Source organism: Carcharodon carcharias, chromosome 15 (assembly GCF_017639515.1).
Source record: "Carcharodon carcharias isolate sCarCar2 chromosome 15, sCarCar2.pri, whole genome shotgun sequence".
Lineage (NCBI taxonomy): Eukaryota > Metazoa > Chordata > Chondrichthyes > Lamniformes > Lamnidae > Carcharodon > Carcharodon carcharias.
In genome coordinates this window covers 86,171,445-86,191,706 of record NC_054481.1, presented here as the reverse complement: position 1 = coordinate 86,191,706, position 20,262 = coordinate 86,171,445, and the positions used below count along the sequence as shown (strand labels likewise).

Genomic DNA, 20,262 nt, shown 5'->3' with positions numbered 1-20,262 from the left:
GCACATCATGAAGTTGTTGAATTGTTGAAGTTCCCCCTCCAAACCACTCACCACCCTGACCTGGAATTATATCGCCTCCTGTTTACTGTTCACGGTACCTGATAATTGGGCTGACTGCAATGGAACTGAGTATTGGACGTTGTGTATAACAAGTGGTCTATCCCGCACCACATCTCGACAACCCTCTCAGCACCTGCTTTGTTCCAACACTGTCAGTGATGGTAATGAGAAAAGTTAGATCACTACTGCAAAATCTCTGAACAGTTACCACAGAATGAAGCATTAGTCTGTCTCTTAAACTCCAACTCCAATGAAATCCTGTGATATATGACCAGGACCAGCTCAGTAAAATTTAATTGTTTTTATTAAGTTTTTGAAACTAGGTTTGCAGTAGTTTCTGGTGTTCAAAGTGAGCATCGCTTCATCAATGTCCTAGGGTGAAATTGTTGAATGGTCCCAAGGATGTCTGCGATCTAATTGTGCTGTGAATAGGGCTATTGATGAGTGATGGTAATATGAAAAAACTATTAGCATCATAACTTGTGTCTTTACTCTCAATTATGTTAAAAATGTGATTGCTATTGTCAAATCTTGGCATTAATTTGAAGTGCTCACTGCAGTGATTTTGGGATATGTGGAGAATGCAGAACGGAGAAGAGTGGAGTGGATAGGAGGGGAATTTTGTATAACCCTTAAATTCAGGCGACATTAAGTGCGGAGCTGTGTGCTGACTCATGCTATCTCCCAAGCTGCAGAAAGTTTTATACCTCCTCAAGGTCAATATGGGAGGATGTGTGACAGAATAGAACTCAATCGAGAGGATCACCACAAGTGGGTTGGTGTACAGTGAGTGTAGAGGGATCAGTTATCAACAGCAGCAAGGTATGGGAGAGAGAGCGACAACAGGATTGCTTTATCTATCGAGAAAACTCTAGGTGAAGGTCCAAGACACGTAAAATGTAACAAGAGTGTGAATAAAATCAAAATAAATCAAAGTGGGGATTAGATGGTGTGAGACTTTGTTTTAACTGTGTGTGTGTATTTGTGTGTGTGTGCATGTGTGGTGCACGTGCGTGTGGTGTGTGTGTGTGTGACGTGTGTGTGATAGAGAGTGTGCGCGCATGAGACAGAGTGTGTGAGTGTGCGCGTGTGTGTGTGGGAGAAAGAGAGTGAGGAGTGTGTGTGTGCGTGCGTGTGGTGTGAGAGTGAGGAGTGAATGAGTGTGCGTGTATCTGTGTGTGTGTGTGAGAGAGAGTGAGGAATGTGTGTGTGTCTGAGAGGGAGTGAGGTGTGTATGTGTGTGTGAGAGTGTGTGTGTGTGTGTGAGAGAGTGAGGAATGTGTGTGTCTGAGAGTGAGGAATGTGCGTGTGTGTACGAGAGAGTGAGGCGTGTGTATGTGTGAGAAATAGTGAGTCAGGAGTGTGTGTGTGTGTGTGCGTGAGAGAGAGAGAGTGGGTGTTTGTGCATGTGAGAGAGAGTGTGTGTGTGCGTGTGAGAGAGAGTGTGTTTGTGAGTGTGAGAGAGAGTGTGTGTGCGTGTGTGTGAATGAGAGTGTGTGTGTGTATGTGTGTGTATGCATGTGAGAGAGAGTGAGTGTGTGTGTGTGTGTGCAGGTGAGAGAGAGAGAGTGTGTGAGAGAATGTATGTGTGTTTTGTGTGTGTGTGTGAGAGAGTGTGTGTGTGTGTATGTACGTGGGAGAGTGTGTGTGAGAGAGTGTTTGAGAGAATGTATGCATGTGTGTGTGAGAGAGTGTGTGTGCGTGTGCATGTGAGAGAGTGTATGTGTGCGTGTGAGTGTGTGTGTCTGTGTGTGTGTGTGCATCTGAGAGAGAGTGTGTGTGTGTGTGCATGTGTGAGAGAGTGTGTGTGCGTGTGAGAGAGTGTGTGTGTGTGTGTGTATACATGTGAGAGAGAATGTATGTGTGTGTGTGTGAGAGAGTGTGTGTGTGCGTGTGAGAGAGTGTGTGTGTGTGTGTGAAGGAGTGTGTGTGCATGGGAGAGAGAAAGTGTATGTGTCTGTGCGTGTGAGAGAGAATATGTGTGTGTGTGTAAGTGGGAGAGAGTGTGAGAGAATGTATGTGTATGTGCGCGTGTGAGTGTGTGTGTTTGTGCGTGTGTGCGTGCGAGAGAGTGTGTGTGTGTGTGTGTGCGTGTGAGAGAGAGAGTGTGTGTGTGTGTGTGTGTGTGTGTGTGAGAGAGAGAGAATGTGTGTGAGAGAGAGAGAGAGAGAGTGTGTGTGTGTTTATTGAAATATCTTAACTCAATTAGTGAAGTTAATTTTAACATCATCTACCAATCAGGAAACTGCTGGAATTGGTGGGGCACCTTGTTCAATATTGCTCTCTAACACCAGCAACACTATCAACAATTTGTATTTATGTAGCACCATTAACATAGTGAGATGTCCCAAGGTGTTTCACAGGAGCCGTATCAAACAAGATAAAACACTGAGCCACTAAGGAGATACTAGGGCAGGTGACCAAAAACTTGTTCAAAGAGGTGGGATTTAAGGAGCATCTTAACAGGACAACAAGAGATAGAGGCCGGGAAATTGAGGGAGGAATTCCACAGCTTAAGGCATCAGCAGCTGAAGGTGGAATGATTAAATTGAAGATATGAGGAGGCCAGAATCGGAGAAGTGTAGCTATCTCAGAAAGTTCTGGGGCTAGAGGTGGTTACAGAGAAAAGGAGGGGCAAGACCAGGGAGGAATTTGAAAACAAGGATGAGTATTTTAAAAATCAAAGTGTTAGTTAACCTGGAGCCAATGTAAGTCAGCCAGCAAGACAGTGATTCTTACCTTCTCTTGATCTTTTCATTGAGAACTGTCGGCGTGACATTAGTCGTTGCAATTTCTCTGCTCCTCTCACCCACTCTAACCTGTCTCTCTCTGAACTTACTGCACTCCATTCTCTCAGGTCCAACCCTAACATTGTCATCAAACCTGCTGACAAGGGTGGTGCTGTTGTTGTCTGGCGCACTGACCTCTACCTCGCGGATGCTGAGCGTCAACTCGCAGACACTTCCTCCTACCTCTCCCTGGACCATGACCCCACCACTGAACATCAAGCCATTGTTTCCAGGACTGTCACTGACCTCATCTCCTCTGGAGATCTTCCTCCCACAGCTTCCAACCTGATAGGCGCCCAACCTCGGACGGCCCGCTTCTATCTCCTACCCAAAATCCACAAACAGGGCTGTCCCGGCAGACTGATCATGTCAGCCTGTTCCTGCCCCACGGAACTCATTTCTCGTTATCTTGACTCCCTTCTCTCTCTCCCCTTGTCCAGTCCCTTCCCACCTACATCCGTGATTCCTCTGACACCTTACGTCACATCAACAATTTCCAGTTCCCTGGCCCCAACCGCTTCCTCTTCACCATGGACGTCCAATCCCTCTACACCTTCATCCCCCACCGGGATGGTCTGAGGGCCCTTAGCTTCTTCCTCGAACAGAGGCCCGAACAATCCCATCCACCACTACTCTCCTCCGTCTGGCTGAACTTGTTCTCACGCTGAACAATTTCTCCTTTAACTCCTCTCACTTCCTCCAAATAAAAGGTATGGCTCTGGGTACCCGCATGGGCCCCAGCTATGCCTGTCTCTTTATGGGGTATGTGGAACATTCCTTGTTCCAGTCCTACTCCGGCCCCCTCCCACAACTCTTTCTCCGGTACATCGATGATTACTTCGGTGCTGCTTCATGCTCTCGTCGGGACTTGGAACAATTTATTAATTTTGTTTCCAATCTCTACCCCTCCATCATTTTTACATGGTCCATCTCTGACACTTCCCTTCCCTTCCTTGACCTCTCTGTCTCAATTTCTGGTGATAGACTGTCCACCAATATCCATTACAAGCCTACTGACTCCCACAGTTACCTCGACTACAGCTCCTCACTCCCCGCTTCCTGTAAGGACTCCATCCCATTCTCTCAGTTCCTTTGCCTCCGTTGCATCTATTCTGATGATGCTACCTTCAAAAACAGTCCCTGTGACATGTCCTCCTTCTTCCTTAACCGAGGTTTTCCGCCCACGGTGGTTGACAGGGCCCTCAACCATTTCTGGCCCATCTGCCGTGCATCCGCCCTCACGCCTTCTCCTCCTCCCAGAAACATGATAGGGTTCCCCTTGTCCTCACTTATCACCCCGCCAGCCTGCGCATTCAAGGATCATCCTCCGCCATTTCCGCCAACTCCAGCATGATGCCACCACCAAACACATCTTCCCTTCACCACCACCACCACCACCCCCCCACCACCCCCCCCCACCCCGGTGGCATTCCGTAGGGATCGTTCCCTCCAGGACACCCTGGTCCACTCCTCCATCACTCCCTACTCCTCAAAACCCACCTACAGCACCTCCCCATGCATACGCAAAAGATGCGACACCTGCCCCTTCACTTCCTCTCTCCTCACCGTCCAAGGGCCCAAACACTCCTTTCAAGTGAAGCAGCATTTCACTTGCATTTCCCCCAATTTAGTCTACTGCATTTGTTGCTCCCAATGTGGTCTCTACATTGAAGAGACCAAACGTAAACTGGGCGACCGCTTTGCAGAACATCTTCGGTCTGTCCGCAAGAATGACCCAGACCTCCCTGTCGCTTGCCATTTTAACACTCCACCCTGCTCTCTTGCCCACATGTCTGTCCTTGGCTTGTTGCATTGATCCAGTGAAGCTCAACGCAAACTGGAGGAACAGCACCTCATCTTCTGACTAGGCACCTTACAGCCTTCCGGATTGAATATTGAATTCAACAACTTTAGATCTTGAACTCCCTCCTCCATCCCCACCCCCTTTCCGTTTCTTCCCCCTTCCTTTTGTTTTTTCCAATAATTTATATAGATTTTTCCCACCTATTTCCATTATTTTTAAATCTATACCTTTTATGCCCTTTTATCTTATTTCACCCCACCCCAACTAGAGCTGTACCTTACGTGTCCTGCCATCCATTCTTAATTAGCACAGTCTTTTAGATAATATCACCACCTTCAACACCTCTTTGTTCTTTTGTCTGTGACATCTTTTGATTATCTGCTCCTATCAATGCTTGCTTGTCCCTACAACCAGCACCCCCCCACTTCTTTCCCCCCACCCCCTACCTTAAACCAGTTTATATTTCACCCCTCTCCTAATTTTACTTAGTTCTGTTGAAGGGTCATGAGGACTCGAAACGTCAACTTTGTTCTTCTCCGCCAATGCTGCCAGACCTGCTGAGTTTTTCCAGGTAATTCTGTTTTTGTTTTGGATTGCCAGCATCCGCAGTTTTTTTCTTTTTAAGACAGTGATTGTGTTCAGGACTTCACAGAATCACAGGAGGTGGCCATTTGGCCCATTGTGTCTGTACTGGCTCTCCAAACGACCAACCTACCCAATGTTATTTCCTTGTGACCCTGCATATTCTTCCTTTTCAGATAGACTTAGTGCAAATCAGGACATGAACAGCAGGGTTTTGGATGACCTCATGTTTAGGAACTTCCATGACTTCAGTGGAGAATAAAATGGACCAAGTTATAAATCCATCAGATTCTCCATGAGCTGGAAAGCTTAAAACGCTCCACAATGTGTGTTTTACAAAAGATTAGACAACAGCGAATGGGGTAATCATTGCTTTCACCCAGGGCACTGGGTTTTAATTTAATATCAAATCCACAAGCCCAGCCTCTCTGACAATGCGGCATTCCCTCAGTACTGAACTGAAAGTTCAGAATTCTCCAATAATAGCTCATCTGCACAATGAACAAACTGGAATGACTGGTGGACTTTGAACCTTGATGATGTAAAGAACCTAATCTGATGCTTCTGATCATTTTTGTGTTTCGGATTTTTCTTGGCAACCTTGCTTACAAAACTTGACCCAATTCGGCCCTTGGCAGTGATGGAAGTTGATTTTTAAGTAAATAAACCGTTGAATTGATTTTGAAATATCAACCGATCTTATCATCAATAATTAGGTGTCAGCCATGGCTTTTGTAGGTGACACTCTTGCTGGTGAGAAAAGGTCGTGGGTTCAAGTCCAGCTCCAGAGACTTGAGCACATGATCTAGGCTGACACTCCAGTGCAGTACTGTGAGGGTATTACACAGCCAATAGCGCTGTCTTTCAGATGAGACAACAAATCAAGGCCCTATCTACCCTCTCAAGTGACTGTACAAGATTCCATGGCACTATTTGATGAAGCGCAGGTGAGTTATCCCTAGTGTCCTGGCTAATATTCATCCCTCAATCAACATCACTAAAAAACAGCTTTTACTGTCATTAGCACATTGTTCTTTGTGGGACCTGGCTGTGTGAAAACTGGCTGCCTGTGTTTCCTACATTACAACATTGATGACATTTCAAAAGTCCTTCAAGTGCTTGATGTCCTGAGGTAGTCAAAGGCACTAAATAAATGCAAGCCTTTCTTTAAATGTTGAAGTCTTGGAGCGGTATTTGAACTCACTACCTTCTGTTTTACAGAATCACAGAATTGTTACAGTGCAGAAGGAGGCCATTCAGCCCATTGTGTCTGCACCGGCTCTCCAAATGGGCACAATTTGCCTAGTGCCATTCTCCTGTTTTCTTCCCATAACCTTGCACATTCTTCCTTTTCAGATAACAGTATAATTAATTTTTGAATGCTTCACTTGAATCTGCCTCCATGACATTCTCAGGACTTTTTAGTTTTAGGACTAAGTGTGTTACCAGTCAGCCAGGTTAACATTCAGGATAGCACCTGAGGTACAATATCAACAAAACAAACAATGCCTTGCCACTAAGGTAAATATTTTAATAGTGGCAAACCTCTGTTTAGTGTTTCAAAGTTAGTATGTCCTTGATAATTTTCCACAGAATCACAATACCCATCTTTCATTCGGAGGCCAGAGTGAAAAGGATGTGGTGACTTTATGTAAGATGTTGATGAATTGAAGGTGCTTCTACAGTCATTCAGTCATTCCACACTTTGATCTGAATGAATATCATGGCTGCAGATGTGAATTCTGATTTGATAACATGTTTGCATTTCAATAATCACATGAGACCTTTCTTACATGAACAACACTCAATGCTCGAGTACCAATCAGAAAGTGAAACTAGAATTAAAATTCCGAACCGTACCGTGGTGGTGTAAGCAGCTTCTGGATCATCTTCCAGAATTCGGGATAAACCAAAGTCTGACACCTTACACACCAAGTTGCTGTTGACCAGGATGTTTCGAGCTGCGAGGTCCCTGTGTATGTATCCCAAGTCCGACAGGTACTTCATTCCAGCAGCTATCCCACGGAGCATTCCAACAAGTTGTATGACGGTAAACTGCCCATCATGTCTCTACAGGAACAGAAGAAAGAAGAAAGAATCAATCCCTCTCCTCAGTGATCCTAACCAGTCGATGCTATAAAGTGACTTCTCAGAAACAGGAGATTTAATTTAAAAAAAATAAATAAATCCAAGGAGAAGGCTTTAAGTTTGATTACAAACAAAATCTCTGCCAAGTGGAACCTATGTTGCAAAATGTGCAGAAATTCAGCTTATCACACAGCACCACTAATAGGAAATCTCAGCACGAAGTTTCACCATCACTGCCTGGACAAATTCAATGAGATAAAAATTGGTTAGGCTACACAACAGTTGGGTGATCCGATCTGCAAATTACTGCCCAAGCGGAGAAGGTGAACATTCCCCAAACTTATTATTCCTGCTCTCACTGTGCACTCTCAAAACCATTTGTTTTAATATGTGGTCAAATTTGATGGGAAGTTACACAGAAAACTCCTGGAGCCCGTCACAGTGATACCATCTTGGTCAGAATGCGCTTGCTGAGAGAAAAGGGTGGCTTGAGGTCAGGCACTCGGCAAGATGATTCTACCAAGTATTTAGAGTGGTGAGTGTGCCTCCTTTCAGGAATTCATCTGTTAATATTATTAGGTGCTTTTTTTCATTTCAGTTTATTTTTGGATTATTTGCATAGATAATTCTACATTCTTCAGTGCTATAGAAATTGTGCATGTATAACACTCTCTAGGCTGCCAAGGTTGCTGCCAGCTTCTGGATAGAGATGGAATGCAGACATCAATTAAAACATTTGGCACTGCCATTGATCATAGTTATTATAGGTTGACGTGTGAGTTAAAATTCAGCCCTGCGTGTCAGGAATTATAACACTGGACCACCTTGCATGCGAGGGAGGTCAGCAACAAGTCAGGAACCAGAAAGATCACGGAATGGGTTTTGCTGTGGCCCTTTAACTCAGCCTTGGAATTAGCACCCCACTTGCAGATTTCCTGATCAATTGGAATGGAGCTGGGGTTATGACAACCCATTCCTGACTATGACTGTTCCACTGGGATTGAATCTTTAAAAAAAAACGGAATCAGAAATCACTTCATTAAAATAATGCCAACAAAGAACATGGGTCAAAATAAGTTCAACCTACCCTAAGAAAGTTATGTTAAACCTGTGTGAAATACTAGTTCCACCTCAACTGGTGTGTTGCATCCAGCCCTGGGTACCCCACTTTAGGAAGGATGTGAAGGTTTTAAAGAGAGTGCAGATAGGATTCACAAGAATAGTTCCAGGGATGAGGAACTTCAGTTATTCAAATAGATTAGAGAAGTTGGCACTGTTCTCCTTGGAGAAGAGAGCTTGAAGGGACATTTGATAAAGGTATTCAAAATCACAAGGACAGAGTAAATAGGGAGAAAGCATTCCCAATCATGGAAGGATCAAGAACAAGAGCACACAAATTTAAGGTATTTAGCAAAAGAAGCAATGGTGACAACGAGTGATAACCTTTCCACACAGCGCGTGGTTAGGATCTGGAATGCGCTGCCTGAGAGTGTGGTGGAGGCAGGGTCAATTGAGTGGTTAAGACCTGGAATGCACTGCCTGAGAGTGTGGTGGAGGCAGGGTCAATCGAGTGGTTAGGATCTGGAATGCACTGTTTGGAGAGTGTGGTGGAGACAGGGTCAACCAAAACTTTCGGCATTATGTGAAAAGGAAAAATGTGCAGGGCTATGGGGAAAAAGAGAGAGCAGCATTAAGTAAACTGCTCCTTCAAAGAGCCATGCAGGCACAATGGGCCAAATGGCCTCTTTCTGTGCTGTAAACATACTGTGATTCGACACCACATTACAATAAATTTACCCTGTTAAAAACATCAGTATAGCCTTACTGTTTTTAACCCACATCAGAATTTGTTTAAATGTCACAGGTCTAGCAGGACTCTGGGGATTTAATCATCCCTTTCCAGAGCTTTACTAGAACAATAATATTCTAATAAGAAAAATAAAAAAGCTCAACATTCCCTTATAATAAATATTATAGATATAGACAGGTTGAGTGAGTGGTCAAAAACTTGGCAGATGGAGTTTAATGTAGGAAAATGTGAGGTCATGCACTTTGGTAGGAAATATCAAAAGGCAGGCTAGTATTTAAATGGAGAGAGGTTCCAAAAAAGTGCAGCACAGGGGGTCTGGGTGTTCCTGTGCATGAAATACAAAAAAGTTAGCATGCAAGTACAGCAAGTAATTAAGAAGGCAAATGGAACTTGTATTGCTAGGGGGTTGGAGTTTAAAAATAGGGAATTCTTGTTACAACTGTACAGCGTGTTGGTGAAGCGGCACCTGGAATACTGTGTACAGTTTTGGTCCCAGTATTTAAGAAAGGATATACTGGCAATTAGAGGCAGTTCAAAAGAGATTCACGAAGCTGATTCCTGGAATGAAGGGGTTGACTTATCAAGAACCGCTAAACAGGTTAGGCCTTTATTCATTACAGTTTAGAAGAATGAGTGGTGATCTTATTGAAATGTATAAGATTCTGAAGGGGCTTGACAGGGTAGACGTTGAGGTGTGGGGGAATCTTGAACAAGGGGACATAGTTACAGAATAAGGGGACACTCATTTAAAATTGAGATGCGAAGGAATTTCTTCTCTCAGAGGGTCATGCATGTCTGGAATTCTCTACTTCAGACAGTTGTGCAGGCTAGACCACTGAAAGCATTTATAGAGGAGGTAGGTAGGTTTTTGAAATATATGGAAGTGGAGGGCAATGAGGAGCTGGCACGAAAGACTAGTTGAGGCCTGGGGCAGATCAGCCGTGATCCTATTGAATATTCGGAAAGACTCGAGGGGCCGAATGGCCTACTCCTGCTCCTATTTCTATGTTCTTATTAATCACTAAAATAATTGATATTTTAACAAATTTATCAGTATTTGTTTTATGGCAAAAACAAAAATACCTGAAAAACTCAGCAGGTCTGACAGCATCTGCGGAGAGGAACACAGTTAACATTTCGAGTCTGTATGACTCTTCAACAGAACTAAGGAAATATAGAAATGAGGTGAAATATAAGCTGGTTTAAGGGGGTGGGACAGGTAGAGCTGGATAGAGGGTGAGTGATAGGTGGAGATTGCCCAAAGATGTCATAGACAAAAGGACAAAGAGGTGTTGACGGTGCTGATATTAGCTAAGAAATGTGCTAATAGGTGACATTAAGGGTAACAAGCAGGACGAGCAAGGTACAGATAGCCCTAGTGGGGATGGGGTGGGGGAAAGGAATCGAAATAGGCTAAAAGGTAGAGATAAAACAATGGATGGAAATACATTTAAAAATAATGGAAATAGGTGGGAAAAGAAAAATATATATAAATTATAGGAAAAAGGGGGATTGGAAAGGGGGTGGGGATGGAGGAGAGAGTTCATAATCTGAAGTTATTGAACTCAATATTCAGTCCGGAAGGCTGTAAAGTGCCTAATCGGGAGATGAGGTGCTGTTCCTCCAGTTTGCATTGAGCTTTATTGGAACATTACAGCAGGCCAAGGGCAGACCTGTGGGCATGAGAGCAGAGTGGTGTGTTGAAATGGCAAGCGACAGGGAGGCCTGGGTCATGCTTGCGGACAGACCGAAGGTGTTCCGCAAAGTGGTCACTCAGTCTGTGTTTGGTCTCTCCAGTGTAGAGGAGACCTCATTGGGAGCAGCAAATGCAGTAGACTAAATTGAGGGAAATGCTGCTTCACTTGAAAAGAGTGTTTGGGCCCTTGGACATTGAGGAGGGGGGAAGTAAAGGGGCAGGTGTTGCACCTTCCGTGGTTGCATGGGAAGGTACTGTCGGAGGGGGTTGAGGTGTAGGGGCTGAGGGAGGAGTGGACCAGGATGTCCTGGAGGGAACGATCCCTGCAGAATGCCGCCGGGGCTGAAGGGAAGATGTGTTTGGTGGTGGCATCATGCTGGAGTTGGCGGAGGATGATCCTTTGAATGCGGAGGCTGGTGGGGTGATAAGTGAGGACAAGGGGGACCCTATCATGGTTCTGAGAAGGAGAGGAAAGTGTGAGGGTGGATGCGCGGGAGATGGGCCGGACATGGTTGAGGGCCCTGTCAACCACCGTGGGTGGAAAACCTCGGTTAAGGAAGAAGAAAGACATGTCAGAGGAACTGTTTTGGAAAGAGGCATCCTCGGAGCAGATACGGCAGAGGCAAAGGAACAGAGAGAATGGGATGGAGTCCTTGCAGGAAGCAGGATGTGAGAAGCTATAGTTGAGGTAGCTGTGGGAGTCAGTAGGCTTGTAATAAATATTGGTGGACAGTCTATCACCAGAAATTGAGACATCTTCCCATGCAACTGCAGAAGGTGCAACACCTGCCCCTTTACTTCCCCCCTCCTTCCAAGGGCCCAAACACTCCTTTCAAGTGAAGCAGCACTTCACTTGCACTTCCCTCAATTTATTCTACTGCATTTGCTTGCTTCCAATGTGGTTTCCTCTACATTGGAGAGACCAAACGCAGACTGGGTAACCGCTTTGAGGAACAACTTCAGTCTGTCCGCAAGCATTACCCAGACTTCCCGGTCGCTTGTCATTTCAACACACCACCCTGCTCTCATGCCCACATGTCCGTCCTTGGCCTGCTGCAATGTTCCAGTGAAGCTCAACACAATCTGGAGGAACAGCACCTCATCTCCTGATTAGGCACTTTACAGCCTTCCGGACTTAACATTGAGTTCAATAACTGCAGATCATGGACTCTCTCCTCCATCCCCACCCCCTTTCCGATCCCCCTTTTTCCAATAATTTATAATTTTTAAAACATATCTTTTTTAAAATATATTTTTCTTTTCCTACCTATTTCTATTATTTTCGAATTTATTTCCATCCATTGTTTTATCTCCACTTTTTAGCCTATTTCAATCCCATCCATCTATCCCACCCCCACTAGAGCTATCTGTCCCTTGCTCGCCCTGCTTTCTACCCTCTCTGTTCCCATTAGCACATTACTTAGCTAATATCACCACCCCATCAACACCCCTTTGTCCTTTTGTCTATGACATCTTTGGCAATCTCTTCTTTGCCTCCACCTACCACTGGCCCTCTATCCAAAGCTCTACCTGTCCAACCCCCCTCAACCAGCTTATATTTCACCTCATTTCTATTTTTCCTTAGTTCTGATGAAGAGTCATACGGACTTGAAACATTAACTGTATTCCTCTTTGCAGATGCTGTCAGACCTGCTGAGTTTTTCCAGCTATTTTTGTTTTTGTTTTGGATTTCCAGCATCTGCAGAATTTTGCTTTTATCCAAATACATCTGTTGTTTCCAGTTAAAATTCTCCCCACACCGTTTCTCCTTCTTGCAGTGTATTCTGAATAAAGCAATACTATTGTGACTGGTTTGTCATCTGAAAATGTACTCTCTAATATTCCACAGTTTAATCCAATTTAACTGTAAATATCTTTGAGCTATTATTTCAGGTATAGCATGCCACAGTGCCTCTACTTTGCAAACATAAACCTTGTTAAAGATACCGAAAGTAAAAGCACAGTCCAGTTAAATGTGTATAACAATGGTGCAGTGGTTGATCTGTTACCCTTTGTGCAGTTAATATCTTTGACAAGTTAGGTGAGCATTTCATACAAATACTTGAAGATGTTCTCTCATATACTTGAGTCAAACATGACCTTTAGGGATTACTTTTTGTGAATTATAGTCCAGCGTTCCCTGGAAGTGGTTGGTATTTCCATTGGCAAAGCATCACTCTGATCTCACTTGAAATGAAACATCTCTTGAAAAATAAATTAATTCATCTCAGCTGAGATTCTGTTCAAAGAAAAAGATTGGAGGAAGTTGATTGGACTGGGTTATCATAAAAGCTTTCAGAAGCCTAAACAATGATGGCCTGGCCCAGGGATTAACGTGCAACACTCCTTCTTCCAAACAGTGAGGTTTATTAAAGAATGTTTTTATTCATTCACGGGATGTGGGCATCACTGGCAAGGCCAGCATTTATTGCCCATCCCTATTTGCTCATGAGAAGGTGGTGATGAGCTGCCTTCTTGAACTGCTGTGGTCCATGTGGTGTAGGTACACTCACAGTGCTGTTAGGGAAGAGTTCCAGGATTTTGACCCAACAACAGTGAAGGAACGGCAATATATTTCCAAGTCAGGATGGTGAGTGGCTTGGAGGGGAACCTGCAGGTGGTCGTGTTCCCATATGTCTGCTGCCCTTGTCCTTCAAAGTGATAGAGGTTGTGGGTTTGAAAAGTGTTGTCAAAGGAGCCTTGGTGAGTTGCTGCAGTGCATCTTGCATATGGTAAGCACTGCTGCCACTGTGCTTTGGTGGTGAAGGGAGTGAATGTTTAAGTTGGAATACGGGGTGCCAATCAAACAGACTGCTTTGCCCTAGATGGTGTTGAGCTTCTCAAGTGTTCTTGGAGCTGCACTCACCCAGACATGGGGAGAGCATTCCATCACACTCCTGACTTGGGCCTTGCCGATGGTGGACATCATAGTTCGGAAAGTTCATTTAAATAGAAAAGTAGGTACTTCTATCTCCATCTATTCTATGACTTAACCACAGTATACCATTTGTTACAAATGTTAGAAGACATGTATACACCTAGCTTTAAGCAGAGTAGAGCCAATCAAAACATCCAGTAGACCCAGACTTGAAGAATGTTGAAGGATCTGGTAGCTCTGCTGTTAGTTCTCCTGCCCCCTGAAACTGCCACGTTTAAGGGTTGGCTTTGCCAATGATTTGGCCCTTTTCCACCCAGTTCTTGTCTATTCTCAGCAGAAATTAAAATCCTGTCCTGTTCTAGCTCGTTCCACTTGAGCTGCCATTTCCTCTGGCTGGATGGGTATTGAAAATGACCATGAAGGCAATGATCAAGACCATCTTGCCCTTTTCACTGGGGTAGACATGTGGCAAGGGCAGTTTCTAAAGAAAGGAAAGCCTGGACTAATGGGGAAAAAAAAAAGTTATCAACTGAGGACATACAAAGCAGAAAACATTTTTCACGTAATTTAATTCTGTTTGATTGGACTGAAAATAGCTTTGCAATTTCAGGGTGTACTGCTCTTGTGTATTTATGAAGTGTTGGCTGAAAGCACAGTGAAATATATAAATCATATTTTAATAACATTTTCTGATTATCACTGAATATAACATTTCCACGGGATGTTTTGATTTAGCCTTTCCTTTCAATATGAATGAGCATAAAAATAATGTTCTTTGGTATTTTTTCACAGATCAGTGTCTGGGAACTGCTAGATTTGGTTTTAAAATACAAGTTGAGTCACATTTTTGAACTTGGTGTATAACTCCTGATCCTCAGTCAGATTACAAATGGGAGTAGTTGTAAAATCTCATTTTGAACAAAAGACTTAAGCCTGACTGCTATGAGATATAGTCTGTCCTCACTTCACTGCTGCATTGAGTAAACTCGTTGAAGAAGTAAACATAAGGAGAAAGAAATCTGAAAAAATAATTGAGTTAGTCAGAAATTTGATTTTCTCCTCATTTTGAATATTCTCTCTTCTTCAAACTTAGCTCCAAAGGTCAGGAATCACATTTCGCCTCTGAAACTATCCAACTCATTTATTCAGTATAACAATCAATATAAATAGCTTTTTAAAAAATACATTTACTAAGATTATACAATGAGAAGTATCAACCCAAGCTGATTTAATATTCTGTTAGTATAAGTGCCATAAGCTTACCCTCAGAAATGAATCCAGTGATCCATTCTCCATATAGTCCGTGACTATCATCACTGGTTTACCTGCAAATGAGATGGTTACAAAATATTGAAATGTCTCACATCTTAGCCCATGCTGGACTGAATACAAAGTAATTCTACAATCAATGGAGATATATCACACAGGGTAAACAAAAGTGAGAACATGGGACAGTGGAGCTTTGAAATGTGTTGACTCTGATGGATGTCACAACTGATTTGTTTGCCCATACTGCTCTCTGTAAACGTGACACTCATTTGGATTTCAATTCAGTCTGTAAATTATTTAGCTCTCCCACTTTCAGCACACTGTAGTTTGCACTGAACATTTGTAGAAGGCCTCGAAATGAGTTCAGTTCGACCTCCCAAACTCATCTAGTTTTCCTTACGGAAACTCAGTCCTTGCTGTTCTAGGGTATTGGATGCCATTTGGTATCTCTTAATGAAATCCGTGTAGTCATAAATAGGTTAACTGTATGCATTCATTAACTACAAGGACTATGTACATACATATATATACACACAGTAAAGGGTTCAAGCTAGGAGCTGCCTCCATGCTTGCTTGTGCACTCAGCTCAGTCAAACACTTGACTGATGTCTAGGTGTGGGTCACCGTGTGAGCTGTACTGCACTCAGTCCGACTTTAACCCTATGTGCGGAATCGGTCCCAGATTTGTATTGAGTGTGGTAGCGAGTGGGTAAAACAACGCTTAACCTGAAGGCTGCGGTGGTGATTTTTCACACAGTATGGTCCCAAACTCATCACTTTACTGAGACATTCCTGGGAAACACACTGCTTCCAAAGCAGGCGGGCTCTCATTTGATGCCACACCATCACCTCGCTGCTTCAGAACGCCGGACACCATATTTAAAGACCAGCCGCATGCACACGCCTCTCAGTGCCTCCAGCCTACGACTGCTGCAGGGGAGAAGTCCACGAAATGCAAAAAGACTGCAGCCCCTAGGTTTAGCAACGTGCCATTGGAAAGCCTTTTGGATGCAGTGGAGGCCCACCGCGATGTCCTCCATCTCCACTCTGGCCGTAGGATGGGCAGCGGCATGACCAACCAGGCTTGGGAGGCAGTGGCAGCGGTGGTCAACACCAATGCCCTTCAAAAGAGGACAGCCACCCAGTGCCACAAGAGGGTGTTCCACCGGGGTAAGTCACTCTTCTCATCACTCTCAACTCACGCACTCACAAACCCATCACACATCCACAGGGCCCTCACTCACTGCCAGTTCAAGGGACATCATCATTCACTCTCTCACACTCACCATCACTGTCCTCATCCTGACCATGGGACCACTCACCACCCACACATGCCAGTTATCATCTGGCCTGGCAGGCATCCTGCTTACATCCTCTCCATCCCTATTCATGCAGGACAAGCTGGCACACAACAGAAGGGAGAGGTCACAGACCGGTGGAGGAATGTCTGAAATTAAGGTCCTCATGGACTTTGAAAACAGAGCCATCCAGCTGGCCGGTGAGGATCTGAATGTTCCTGTGCTGACAGTGAGGTCGGCGCTGCTCTACCAAATGAGGATCCAGCAGTGCAACATCCATCAGACCACTATGCTGTGAGTGATGTGTCCTGTTTCACAGGCCACAGCCATGCACTAATTATCTCCCCATGACCCAGGGCCTCCAATTAAGCCCCAAAGGAACCTCTGGAGAGGAATCTGGTGATACTGTCCCTGAAGTCCTGTCTCAGCACTCACCCACACCTTCCACTAGCGCAGAGACACACACCTCGGTGGACCTAGCTTTAGAGTAGCCCCGGGATTACAATTTGGAGAGCACATCGCACTGTCTGATCCACAGCAGGTGGCAGGGACTTCCCAGGTTTCAGGCACTCAGAGGACAGCTGGAGGTCAGAATGTTGCTGAGTTTGAGTCAGAAGATGAGCCTCTGGATTCGGTCATGACACAGTTGCTGGAGCTGCAAATGCAAGCTCGGGAACATCGGGAAGGGATTTCCGCTGCACTCCTCAGATTGCAAGGTACGATGGAGGAGTCCAACCATCTTCAGGCTGAGGTGATTGTGCCAGCATGCCAACGCACTGAGGTCAACACTGGCAGGATGGCGGCCGCCATGGAGACCTTGGTCCAGGACATCGCTCCTGCATTATTACATCAACTCAACTCCATCTCTGACACCATAGTTGGCCTCCAATAGCGTGTATGCAAGAGGGGTGCTGGGCAGCTCGATCTCACTCCAGCTACCTTTCTCCTCGAGGAATCAGCCAGGGGCCCTCAGGCACCCATAGGGAGGGGAATCAGCAGGTGTACACTCTGGGCCCATCCACCCAGGTGACTCCGGGAATGACCAGCCCATTCGAATCCCCTCTTCCTGTGACCTCAGCAGCTCCAGCTCCACAGGCCAAGGAGGCTGCCACTGCCATACAGCAGGACCCCGAAAGCAGGCTGGGGTCCTCCAAGTCTCAGCCCTCCAGAGGACGCCCATCATGGTTATCACAGACATGGCATAGCCGTCAGCAGGCTGTCTCCACCTCTGCTGTGGATGATTGTGGAGCATCAAGACATAGAGGCAGGTCTAGGAAGGTTAAGAAGATGTAACTCTTTCGAGTACAAACCCGTTTCCATCTGTTTCAGATGAAGTTACATTGTTTCATAGTTTTGCCATTGTGAGATTTGAACTCTTGATAATCTTTTAAATGAAAACCAAATCAACAAAATTGGGATAAATCAGGCACAGCCCCAAACTTAAATCCCACCATCTGCCGTGGTCCGATTTGAACCCAGGTCCCCAGAACATTACCCTGGATCACTGGATTGCTAGTTGAGCAACAATGCCACTACGCCATTGCTAAATCACTATTAATTGAATTCAAATTCCACCAGCTGCCTTAATGGGATTTGAACTCTTGTCTCCCAGAACATTAGTCTGGGCCACTGGATTACTAGCCCAATGGCGTTACCACTACACCACCAGTCAGAGGAAGATGTAACTCTTTCGAGTACAAACCCATTTCCATCTGTTTCAGATGAAGTTACATTGTTTCATAGTTTGCCATTGTGAGATTTGAACTCTTGATAATCTTTTAAATGAAAACCAAATCAACAAAATTGGGATAAATCAGGCACAGCCCCTAATTCAGGTCAGCTGTAAAACCAAGAACAAAGTTTAAAGGAAACTTACAAACTTTAAATCAAAATGTGATTAAAGGGGTCAACAAAACACCCCAGTCCCCGCGGTGCCCACCGAGCACGGAAGGCCTCGAGAGTGCCAGCAGACACCGCGTGCTCCTTCTCCAGGGACATCCGGCAGCGAACGTAGCCACGGAAGAGGGACAAACAATCGGGCGGGACTCCCCCGTCGATCGCCCGCTGCCTGGACCTGTTAATTGCCAACTTGGCCAGGCCCAGGAGCAGGTTCACGAAGAGGTCCTCCTCCTTCCCGACCCCCTTCCGCACCGGGTGCCCATAGATCAGGAGCGTGGGGCTGAAGTGCAAACAAAACATCAATAAAAGGTTTTTCAAATAACTAAAAAGGGAGTGCAGCCTACAACACCCTATGTATACATGGTCCACGGACTCCACAAGACCGCAAAAAGGGCACGTGTCCTGAGAGTCCGTGAACCTATGCATCCTCTTATTATAAGGGACTGCTGCATGCAACACCCTCCAACCCAGGTCCCCGATAGAAAGGGGGAGGACACCTCCGTAGAGGGCCTCCCATCGGGGGCCTCCGCCGCCGGATGGCAACAAGGCACGCCAGGGCGTGTCCGGTCGACGGACAAGGGCGAGAAAATGGAAGGTGTGCAGCAGCGTACAAAAAGCCCCTCTTTGCCGTGCCAAAAGGCACAGAGGGCATGTCCCCGAGGCGGCTCATATTGCGGGGCACCAGCACCCGAGGGAGGGTTCGGGGCTTGGGGCCAATGTGGAAATCCGTCCGAACAGGGGAACGCTCAGACGGAAGACCACCGCGCACCTGGGCCACCTCAAGACCCAAAATAACGTCGGGTCCGAGCACGACCGTTCTCAGGTCTTGAATGGCATCGGCTGCGACCTGGACACTCACAGACGCGCGTCGCGCCAACTCCTGCGGGAGCATCCAGCCCAGTCCTCCGCCACCCAGCACGTCCCCGATCCTGGTCACCCCTGCGGCCACAGCCCTCCTCTCCGCCAACCACTGAAAAGGACGGAGGGGTGGATTCCTGAGCAGCGGCTCTCTGACGATAGCCGCTACTCCTGACGGGGGAGAGCTGCGTCGCGAGGCGACCACTTTCCAGACTTTGATCAGGTCCTGGTAAAAGACGGGCAACGCCTGCAAGGAGCCACCGAGGCCCAGCTGTTCTATAAACTGGAGCTGCACGTCATAATTCAGGCCGTGCACCTGACGGAAGAAATACGTCATCAGGGCACACCATCTAGGAGGAGGCTCGACGTAGAGGTATCGCTGCAGGGTCAAAGGACAAACAGCGAAGCAATGCAGTCGGCAGTGGGGAAACCCTAATAGATTTCAAACCCATTGCCTTAAGCACTCGGCCACGATTACTACAGTACCATAACCACTTGGCTATTTAGGCCAAGGGGTAGGAAGATGTAACTCTTTCGAGTACAAACCCGTTTCCATCTGTTCCTATTCAGATGAAGTTACATTGTTTCATAGTTTGCCATTGTGAGATTTGAACTCTTGATCTTGGGGTTACAAACCCAGTACCATAACCACTTGGCTATTTAGGCCAAGCTGTTCAGCCTGGGCACGGATGTTAATCACTTGTACATACTGTTCACTACTGTTAATAAACTCCCAAGAATGTCTCTCTGTCTATGGCTCCTTGTTCTGATGAGCAGTGTTTGTGTCACTCAGATGTGAAACCTTTCTGCACAAGATAAAGGCAGGTGTCTCAGTCCAGAGCCTCTTCCCTGTGCTTTGTGCAGCCTTGAAAACAAAGTGATGGTCCAGCCTCAAACTCCCTGGACATATTACTGATGCTTGCACTTCGCTGGTGCTGGTCATTGCTGACAGAATGTCGTGGGCAGGTGTCACAGAGTTCCGTCATTCTCTCTGTGTGCTATCAGCACCTTTAAGGTGGGACTGGCCCCCATCTCTTCAGCATCTGTGACCAGTGATGCTGTGCTCCTGAAGGGGGTCAGATGCTGAAGGCAGACGAAGGATCAGGTGCTTTTAAAGTTTCATGGCTGCAGCTCTATGATATGACCCTGATAACAGAGCACAAGTGAGCTGCCCTTGACCAGACAGGAGTCAGGCATTCTCAGTGGCTATGTGAAGATCCATGGAGCATCC

At 45.8% G+C, this 20,262-nt stretch overlaps 1 protein-coding gene across 1 annotated transcript in view; it reads right to left on the bottom strand.

Annotated features, from left to right (window-relative positions):
• epha8 (eph receptor A8) overlaps nt 1-20,262 on the bottom strand; it is a 564,125-nt gene that overhangs the window by 86,087 nt on the left and 457,776 nt on the right. Inside the window, exons 12-13 of the mRNA XM_041206570.1 lie at nt 14,971-15,032; nt 7,096-7,305 (exon numbers count right to left, since the gene is read on the bottom strand). Coding sequence (XP_041062504.1) covers nt 7,096-7,305; nt 14,971-15,032 — 272 coding nt within the window. The remainder of the gene's footprint in view (nt 1-7,095; nt 7,306-14,970; nt 15,033-20,262) is intronic.